The 11,244-nt window shown below is 39.1% G+C and overlaps 1 protein-coding gene across 1 annotated transcript in view; it reads left to right on the top strand.

Annotated features, from left to right (window-relative positions):
- Positions 1 to 8,834, top strand: part of LOC126291715 (ADP-dependent glucokinase) — a 93,359-nt gene extending 84,525 nt beyond the window's left edge. The window contains exon 8 of the mRNA XM_049985371.1: positions 1,813 to 8,834. Within this exon, the coding sequence (XP_049841328.1) occupies positions 1,813 to 2,082 (270 nt within the window). The 3' untranslated portion in view covers positions 2,083 to 8,834. The remainder of the gene's footprint in view (positions 1 to 1,812) is intronic.
- The last annotated feature ends 2,410 nt before the right edge of the window (positions 8,835 to 11,244 follow it).

Genomic DNA, 11,244 nt, shown 5'->3' on the forward strand with positions numbered 1-11,244 from the left:
TCGCCCAGTCAGATGGTCACCCACAGTGCTTGTCCAAATGTTGAGCAGACATCGTTCTTGGTGTCTGTGGATGTACGTGACTTGAGGACTACCCTTTGCTCAGTACTGAATGTTTCGAGTGGTGTAAAGGCCATCCCAATGGAAGGTGCACTTATCGGTAAACAACACAAAATGGCGGGGAAGCCGGGAACTCGTGCAACATGTCACAGAAACCACCAGCAGAATCCTAGCTTATGTTTATAATCCGTCACAGGACAGGGTCTTGGACAGGGTGGAAGCTAAATGGATGCTGGCTGATGAGAGACTTGAGATCCCCCCCCTTTGTCATGTCCAACCACTCGAGTACTTGTCGTAGGTGCTTCCTCGAAGTGCTCAAGAACAGTCACCAAATGCAGCATCCCGTCGCATTCGGGGTTTTCCAGCATCACCATGATATCCCGCTAACGAGCCTGTTTCACAGAGTTGCTGGGGAATTGCTGTAAACGTTTGCAGGTGTTTGTGGATTCTTGCTGGGTACTGTTCGTCGTACAACTGTCGAGCTTCATGCTCATTACCGTTGGCTAGTCCATAAACAAAAATCATATCTCGTTTCTCCAACGAATACTGTGCCACCATGCTTACTGCGTGGCTAAATCGCAGGTGACGTGTGTGTGCTTCGAAGCAAAGCTTATGTGGGGAGGCCTCTGAAGTGAGGTTCAGTCAAACAGCAAGACCTATTCAACACGTGTGCATATCACATTGGGGCAGTGACGGGGCGAGGGACGTTTGTACGTGTGAATCGACGACAATAGTGCTGCCCATTAACTGACAGACGGCAACGGGGCAATCTCACAGCCAATCGGAGCGTGTGGCGCCAAGTTTGCGTAGGTTAAAAATGGTGCATTGTCAACCTACACAACATTAGTAATTTCGGTTCTTATTGGCATCAACTACCCAGGGTTAAAATTTTGTGACACAATTTTTCTCCACCCTGTATAAGAATAAATGGTAACAATCTACATAACAACTTTTTTTCAGTTTTCTGTTGGTGGTGACCTGTTTCTGTTTTAACCACCATCTGACCATAATTAATCTACATAGAAGGCAGTGCTCAGAGCTGCGGTGTGCTACCAGACTGCCAGACTATAGCTGTCACCATCAGTCATTGCTTGCGAAGCTGTCAAAATTGTTACAATTAAAATTGGTTGCCGCTAATAGAAATTTTGTGTGTGTGTGTGGAGGCGGGGGGGGGGGGGGGGGGGGGATGGTATTTAGCCTGTTACTCATTACTTTTAAAGAAATAGATTTAAGTTCAATCAACAAGATGTTCTCCACGGTAGTGATGAAGATGGGTGATTTATTCATATTCCCCATAAAAAGTAAATGAATTGGTAGTAACTGGAATGGGAGGGACACAGATGTCGACACCTTTTTTGAATAATGAAAATCTATTCTCTTTTGATTTATTGGTATTGTTAGGTATGGAGATCACTTCCTTAAACCAATTCTTAATACTTGAGTTTAACTGGAAACTAAATGTCAGAATTTAAGACTTTGTTCAGAGGTCGACCTGTGGATACTTTACATCATAGCATATGACCTTCATCAGGAACATTGTTTTCCATTTGAAAAGGTGTTCTGCAGGCGTGCCACCTCAGTATTTCTGTACTCGAGAGGTGTGGTGTTTGGAAGACATTGACTAAATCATTTGTACAGCATTCCACGTTTGAATATATTATAAGGGCTGTGAGTGACTGAACAGAAGTGCACTGTCATCTGATCTCGAAGGACATGTTGACCTGACATTTTTTGTGCACATTTGTCCAATTGCAGGTGGACATAGGTAAAGCTATGCTGATAATGGACGAGAGCTTCTCGACGTCTGTGGCCCCGGGCAGTCGGCGCGTCCCTCTGGACGTGGAGAAACCTGTGTCCTGTTGGGAGGAGCTGTTGGGGGAGGATGATGTCAGCCGGGATGATCTGCCAGTGCCTCCCGTCCCTGTCGAGATTTGCGTTGCGCCCGTCCTGGTCTGTACCCGTGCCCACCAGACTGCTGGAGGCGGTGACAACATCTCGTCGGCTGGTCTCGTCCTCCAGATTTGACATGCCTGGGGAAGTTGTTGTACGCGTTCGGAGGTTAAAGTTCCCTTTTTTGTTACCATGTAATACACGCTGTAGAAGCTGCCGAGATGAAATGATTGGTTGTAAATAAATGTCACTTTCTGTAGTTCAGAACTAAGACTAATGCCCTTAGCAAAAGTTTTCTGTTCTGCTCTTCACAAATTTGAATTTCTCCTTGCTGTGTTGTATTCCTGTACACTCACGCTTTAGGTCAACAAAAGGATTGCAAATTAATAAATTAAGAGACGTAACTGCTGACCAGTACTTACCTACAGCGAGAGGAATGTATAGAACTACCAATACATGACCATGAAAGTAAAATCACTATTTTTAGTTTTTGGAACTCTTACTCCCTTTCTCAGTAAGGGGAGAGGGATATGTTCGGCAAGACTGAGAAACGAAGGGTAGGTCGCTCAGGGCGAGAGGGGCCCACCTGCGTTGAGGAGGAGGGTGATATACGTCCACCAACCTCTCTCTTTCTCCTTCATGAGGAAGGAACTTGTAGTTACAGAAACTGAGACTGAATCATCAGTTTTGCTTTCATATGCACACATCAGCAGGATTAAACGCTTCCCCTAATCGAGGTATATACTACCCAGCAATTCTGGCTCATAATTTATCAGTGTTCTCAGCTGAATTTTCCTTTTGTATGAAATATTGTACATCAAAAGTTAAGAGAGACAGTAGTAACACTGATTTACTTGGAGATGTTTGCTCTCTTTGTTAAGGGGAGAGATGCACTGTGTAGTACATTTCTAATTTTCCAGTTCTGATGTGTTTTGGGACAACTATGAGAGATATTTCTGAACTTACAAAAAAGACTGATTACTATTATTTTTATGGAGTACATTAACACATACTTGTCATTTAATATCTTTGGTGCGTGTGTGTGTGAGAGAGAGAGAGAGAGAGAGAGAGAGAGAGAGAGAGAGAGAGAGAGAGAGAGACTGCCAGTAACATGTAACCCATTTCCCACAAAATTTCATTCCAGTGTTAAGACATGAAGTTGGTTTCTTTTGTGGTTAATTGCTGGTAATGGTATGCTGTGTTACGTGTCCCATCAACACATTAGTGATTTTTCTACTGTTTCTCCCTTTGACTGTACTCAGTACAATAGTCGTGGGTCAAGTTATTTTTTTTGTTACGTGTAACTTGAAGTTAATAAGGTGATGACTGTGTGAACACATTCTGGTTCCCAAGCCATTGAAATAATTATGATGACTCTGTAACATTACAGGATGGCTAGATGTCAGGGAATTTGTCCCAGACTTTTTGCACCATATTTATACTCAGTTGTGTGTCTCTGTTGCAGACTTTTATGAAGCTTTGAGTTGTTGTAACTACAGCTAATCATTTCATCTTGTGTGTGCTTGATTTAAAAAACAAATGGTTTAAGACTAGTACATGGTATTTTTAAATTTTTGAATTGTTTTCTGTTGTCTTTACTTCTAACGGATCCTCCACAACTTACCATTCCAGTGTAAGGGAATAAGTTTCACATTCCTTGTTATATTTAGTGCAGCAAGCAATGAGAGATTTTAATTTAATGTTAATATGTTATTTATTTAGTCCCTTTCACATAATATTTTTATTTAGCAATTATATAGCGAATGCAAGTAATACTACTTCAATATCTTGAAATGTCAATTCAGCTCCCTCTTTGAAATATGTATTTTTTTCCAGTATCTTATCTGAAAGTCCCTGTGGATTACTCAGGTTAATGGGAAATGGTTGGCTTCTGGTCTTTCAGGTCAACGAATGCTTTCTTAATTTTTAAAATACTACGTATTTGGTGTGATAATGATGATGATACTGTTTCATCAGTAAGACAGAGTACTTTACATAAACATGTATTGTTGCATATTTGCTGCAAAACTAATCAATAGTCAGTTTGTGTCTATGCATTTACTGTAGCTCCACAGTGTGTATGGTAGGAAAAGATGTATGTCTTATAATGTCTTTAAAAAAAATTTAAAGTAAATGCCTCCAAAATATATCTAAGGTTGATATAAGGTACTCTTTGAGAATGTTGGTTGAAAAAAGTTAAATAAGATTTGGAACCATTTTTGCTGCCTACTGGATTTTTAATAGGAAATCAGATAATTTGTTAACAAAAAGATGCACCTACTAAAAAAATACATATTTTGCTATGATGCAGAATGTAGAAATCACTGACAGAGTAGTGGTTGAATAGTTTTTCCTGTGTCTCACACTAAACTCTGATCAGATATCAGTAAGTTCACTTTGATACTTGTGATAGAATCACTTAAACACCATCCTCTTCATAAACACTACACCACAAAGCACAGCAGTGGTGAAACCATTAAAGGCAGAGAAATCATGTTTAATGGAAAGGTAATTGTGATGCATATTCTGTGTAACCAGATTGCACTACAGGCTTATGAAAAAAAATGTGGAAGTGGAATAATTCAGTAATGTTACATGTCTGTGCTAGAGGAAAGACTTGCCACATAACTGACTAGATGCATTACCACCTATACTTGTTTCGTAGAAGCATACCAGTTTCAGTCCATTTTCTGTGGTGATGTGGCACCTCAAATATCTTACCCATCGAAAACATTTAAGGTCTCAGTCATCAGCATCATCATCATACCCATGCCCAAGAAAAAAGGGAGATGGGTAACAAAAAAGTGCGGTCTTTTGTTCTCACAAATGGAGAGCTGTATCCACTAAATATGTAGCATCCAATAAATGTTGATTTGACATTTTTCTTGAATAATTCTCCTCGCATGCTTTCATTTTGGCAGTGTGCTTCCTCTTCTGTTTTGCCAACTGAAAGTTTATGTTTAAATTTGGTAATTAGTTTGATGGTTCTTTTCCTTGTCTACTTAAACCTCAGAATTTTGTATAAGTATTCTGATGACACACTCTCCCACATTCTCTGATTTTCCTGCTCTCTTCATAAAATCTTAGATGTTAGGTGATATGCCAGCTTCACAACTACCTCGTTACTTCCAGAATTGTTACTCACACATAATCATTACTATACTTTTTATAGCTAGAACACAGAAATAACTCAGAGCTGTGAAGTTCTCATAGATATGGGATTTTTCAGTATTGTTCACTGATCACAGAGATTGCTGAGTAGTAGCACATTCATCTATGTTGCCAAAGGAATGCCTGTTGTAGGAACATTGTTTATCATTCTTTGGGTTAGATCCTAAAATTTCATTCCCTTTGCATTGTGTCTATCCTCCACTAGTTTAGGCAATTTTGATAGATATTGTCTCCTCTTCTGCTAGCTTTGTCATTTCAGTCTCTTTCCCATAGTAATTGTGATAAACAGTGACGTCTGAAACAGTGACGTCTGTCTGTGATGATATTTTGTGTGATGGATTTCCTTGCTTGCATTGCAAGGTAAGAAGATGCACTGCTATCAAGTTGCCATATGGCTGTATCTGGTCCTGTGGCCTTATAATGTCTTGCTGTAATAGAGACCAAATTGGGTTTGTTGTTTCATTCATGGTTCAAAATGAAGTACACAGTCTCAAAGTTAAATGAATAGTGTCACATCCGCACTAAATGATTATATGACATGATACCATACACACCTAGTGAGAAGGTATGGCAACTGTACACAAGAGCTGAGGGTGTATGTTTTTGCACTTGGTGAACAAAGCCCATTTATGTACTAAAGGTATTTCCCATTGACAGAAATCTAAATAGATAAACCACCCTTTTGCATGAGAGAAGTTTTAACAATCTGCATACTGAAGAAATACCACAGACAAATTTTAAGCAATGTAAAATACGCAGTACTTGTATCAAAGTGAAAAATATTCAGTTGAGATTGCAGTTTAGTCTTACGACTGTGTCATCATTGTTATTTTTGGGCAGATGCCACTAGCAGTTGCAGTTTTTAAAGCTACATCCGGTTGTCACAACACATCTGACAAATCACCACTGAGCAGTGAACATGATGATGTACGTACATTCCTACCAGATGTTAAAATGTCACCTTGTCGTTTCTTGGTGCAATGTCTTACTTACTGACTATACTAATTGAGCTCTGTGTGCAGTCTTGAATTCTGGACTTGACAATAATTTTGAAGTAAGTCTTGTGTGCTTCGTCGAACTCAGTAGTTCGTACAGACTACTGTCATTTTTGGCTTTTGAGTCCTCCCATCCTACTCTTCAGCTTCACTTGCTTAGTCCACATTGCTGTCACTGGTAATGATTTGTCACAATTTTTTAATTACTAATGATACCTAGCATCTCTGTGAGACTTAGGACTTCCTTTGTGGAATTCCTCATTTTTTGGAGCTTTACAGTACTGCAGATTCCAGAATGTGAAATCTAGCATTATAATGTTACTGGGATATTCTTAAGGCATCAGATTAGTGATGTGTACTGTGTGCTTTGTGGAAGATTGTAACTGCTCTTGTATCAACTTATAAACTACATTTTTCTCATTGGCATTCACCTAGCACTTATTTTATCAATTGCTGTGGGGTGACTGACCTACATGTTGTGTCCTTTATATTTGTATACAATTTACTCACCATTTTGAACAGAAAAAGTAATATATCTTCAGTACAGCACTAATTCTGCAATTTACTTTGTTACATGGCAGAGAAGTATGCTGAGCATCTATATTTGAAAATAAAGGGCCTAATAACATAACTACATTCCAAACAAAACATTCAGATGTATGTTTTGTTTCAGCATAATTTTTAAGATTAACAGCCTAAATAAAGACTGAGATATCCATACTGGCTTTTTGCCATTTTTATTTGCTAGCTTTCTGAAGGCCTTAATCAGTAGTGAAGAAATGAGATGGTAGCATGAATGTTTTCTTACAGAAAGTCTTACAAATGTGTAGACTCTCTTATGATCTGGTTTATTTTATTCTCCTCCATGTTTTTATCAGTGGGTATTATTTCATAAAACAAGCCACAGGTATAGACCACAAGTGGATGCTTGAGTAAAGGAATGGGCCATGTCTGTGTTAGGACATAAAAAAACATGTATGTACTTTATTTTATTATTAAAATACCTGAATAGCTTACATGAGTACATTGTTTTATTATGTTTGATAGAATAAATTAACACTAGAAAAATTATTGTTATGGTGAAATTGCACTTCCAGTGGCTGCTTTGGCCAAGGAAAGTCCTCACTCTTGTTGTAGAGCAGCTGGGTTTTTGAGAAAAACAGGGCCTTGTCCACATCATTCATTTTCATTGTAAGAATTTTTAAAGGAAGTACACAATATGGACAGCACAACCAAAAATTTACAAAAACCAAGGCATATCCCTTCCTTACCAGCACTACGGGTGCTGATTTACTTTTCTTCGTCTTCAGCAATGTATATCTTACTTTCTTCATTACCTCCATTCTCTGACATGCAGTTCAGACAGAAGGCACGATACATAAGGAAGAAGTTTCCTGGGGTGTTTCAGTTTTGCCAAGGCTCTGTCTCACTGCCTCTGCCTTCCACACATGCACTCAAGAGTATCGACAGATATGCTAAAATCATTATTAAAACATTGTCTGTTGGCCTATTCCTTAGGTTGCAGTGTTCTTTTTATTAAGGACCCTAGATACAGATGATTTCAATATTAATCAGAATATACAGGTATTACCCTTGTCCCTTGTATCCCACTACACTCAAACCGAGCGAGGTAGTGCAGTGGTTAGCACACTGGACTTGCATTCGGAAGGACGATGGTTCAAACCTGCATCCAGCCATACTGATTAGATTTTCTGTGATTTTCCTAAATTGCATCAGGCAAATGGATGACTCCTTTGAAAAGGCGTTGCTGACTTACTTCCCCATCCTTTCCTAATCTGAAATTGTCATGCTTTAATTGGAATATACCAAACATCTAACAAACTGCTGTGTTCTGATCACTTTTCTTTGTCACTTGAATTACTATAAATGTTGAACTCCAAATACAATCTGTCACTTTCAACACTATTTACTTGGCCCATTATATCACTGAACGAAGGAGTATCACTTCTTGGAAGAGCACATATATTTCAACAGGTGTTCACGAAATATACACCCTAGGATGTAAACTATTTTTTCCCTGACACGTGTTTGTCCATGCAATGAGAAGTGGCGCCTAGTTGAAAAACTGCAAAATTGGACGTGGTGCACTATTTTACTCAAGCGGTGAAGTGTCATAAATTTTTATGGTATCATGAGGGTGTCAGAAGTAATAGTTCCTTGTACATGGTTAGCTGACTCCATGTAAATTTTATTTGACTGAGTTTTTAGTATCCTGTGAATTTATTCTGAGCTTTTGTTGTCAGTCATTGATGTTACCAATTGTTAGCCTGATGGTCACTTTATGATGAATTTCTTTGTTAGAAAATATAAATGAAATATAAAACTGCTCATACCAAACTTCTATTCTGTGCATATTGCAAAGGAACAGTGCTGTGCTCATCGTAAGCTGCCTTAAAGCAAGTGTGGACCATGTTTTCTTGTAAGTGTTTCACTTTTAAGTTTTGTACTTACTTTTACAGTTTTTACCTTACCATTGTTTGGAGAAATGTTTTGACACTTTTTGGTGCAGAGAGACTTCACTGTGAATGGTTAATAATTTAAAGAGAACATTGATTGAAACACTGATAGTTTTCTTTAGATTTTTACATGGTTTTATGCAAACTTCATATGTGCCAGATATTTTACAGATATATATGTTGTTAAATGTTATATAAACACTGTTAAATGTGTACAAAATTAAACAAAATAAATGAGCATTAACTTTGTGTAATTTTCTTGCCATCCCTTTTCATTGTTTACATCCTTCAGGATTTTAAATACAGCCTACACCAAGAATTAAGTCGCCGTTGAAAGTGAATTGCTGTTTTGAAAGTGCAGCTTAATAATCTTGTATCAGTTTGGTGGCTGCATCACAAACGTATAAGTGTGGAGGCATAGTGAACACACACGCGCACACACACACACACACACACACACACACACACACACACACACACACACACACACACACACATATATATATATATATACACAGAGAGAGAGGGAACTGGAGGTGTATTATTATAGTGCAATATGTATGTAATTGGTCATGGTGTCTAGCTCTGCAATACAGCATCCTGCAAGCTACACAAAATCCAGCAATATGTTGTCTGCAAAAAGTGGTCAAGGCAGTCATGTTACAATATTCCCCTCTCACAACAGTTGTTTCTCTTCATCCGACAATGAAACCGATAAATATTTCCTCATTCAGTTGTCTTTCATTGAAATTCATTTTACAATAACTCATGTCATCTTGTCCACCCCTCCCCCCCCCCCCCCCCCTGTATAAATAGATAGTAAAAGGTGCCCCCCTGTACTAGTTACTTTTTGGTCACAAACTGCAATTTATATCAGTTCCACATAAAAATAAAAAATTAAACTAGAAGTCCTGATATAAACTACTGGAAGAAAATTAGCACGCTCTTTTAAGGGTTCCATTTCACTAAAGGTTTATTGTTGCATATGGGGTATATGAAAAGATTAAATATACAGATAAATAGGAGAAGCGGACCTGAGGTACCAGGTTTCGAACCATGTTTAAACACAACATTAGTACATGGTGCAGCCTCCACAGGCAGCAATGCATCTTCTGGCTCTAGCAAATGACAAATACTGTCATGGGATACATTATACCAGGTCTGCTCGACCTGTCCAAGCATTTTTGTAAGAGTTCTTGGTTGACGAATTGCTCGAGTCACTTCTCGTCCCATCACACCCCACATGTGTTTGATTGGAGACAAGTCCGGAGATCGAGCTTGCGAGGGAAGCTGCTGTATGTCTTGCAGAGGATATTGAATTTCATAGGCAATGTGTGGGTGAGCATTATCCTGTTGGAACAACCCATCATCTTCCTGTTGCAAGGACAACAGAAGAATGGGTCTAACAACTTTCTGCATGTTAGTGTCTCCTCCAGAAACAGTGAAAGGTAAGTGAAAGTTGTAGCTTATTGCACCCAGGTGGTGAGGCGTGGGGTGTGGCCAGTGTGTCTTGGACTAATATACTCTGAGACAGCACTCACCAGGTCTAAGTCATAACACGTAAATAACCATCATTTGCATTCAGGCAGAATCTGATTTCATTTCTGAAGACCACTGCATGCTATTGATCTTTCAAGTAATCCTCTGATGGCACCGGTCAAGTGGTGCGCATCAAAGCTGTTGCGTGAGGTAAGATGGGTGATAGGTGTGCGTGCCCGTAAACCCACTGCTAATAACTGGTTCACAACAGTTTATGTTGACACATCTGGACTCGTAAGCCTTCTTTATCTATGCTGTGGTAGTGTAGAACCTGCTACTGCTATCCTTGCAATATGACAATCCTGGTGTGTGTGTGTGGGGGGGGGGGGGGGGGGGGGTAATGTTCTCGTGACTGCTGATACCAGCATCATTGCTCAACTGGCGCAGCACATCTAACCTTTGTGGCAGTTCTCCATAAGAACCATCCTACCACTTGGAAGCCCACAATTTGACCCTTTTCAAACTTATTCAGCTGGCTGCAGGAAGCAAGAGTGCATCTCCATGACACGGTTCCCTCACACTTCTGCACCATGCTGACACGCTGAGCCTTCTGGTTGTGAGCATTTCCTATTAAAGGATAGACACAGCTGAGACTGGTAGCTATGTCACATGTTGGTGGACAACATTGAAACCATTATCAGTACTTTTACTATTCCATTGGGAATCTTTTACTATTCCATTCAGAATCTTTGCATTCCGCAACTATGATATGATTATAATCAGTTATGTACACGGCAAATAGATGCCTCAATAGCTGGGACATTGTAACCCAGTGATTTTATTATGAACATTGTTAACATGCGTTTTCTGATATATTCAAAAAGATAATTTTCAAACTAATACTTGAGATATATTTTCTTAAAGTCTTTCTTTATAACCCAACTTTGTATCAAACGTGGAGCTCAGTTTGCTTTACTTCTCATTAAACCCTTAACTGTGCTCTGTGAACTGAGTTTGGACTGCCTGGCAGTGCTGCACTGTTTACTCTACAGATAGTCCTTGGTCCTACAGTTGCCAACATTCGGAAAGCTCTGCAAAACAGATGTAGAATTTTATATCAGCTGCAAGGGTTATACTACCTACATTGTCATTTAACAGATGTTGTTGGTATTTAT

The sequence above is a fragment of the Schistocerca gregaria genome, chromosome 9 (genome assembly GCF_023897955.1).
Source record: "Schistocerca gregaria isolate iqSchGreg1 chromosome 9, iqSchGreg1.2, whole genome shotgun sequence".
NCBI classification, from domain to species: domain Eukaryota; kingdom Metazoa; phylum Arthropoda; class Insecta; order Orthoptera; family Acrididae; genus Schistocerca; species Schistocerca gregaria.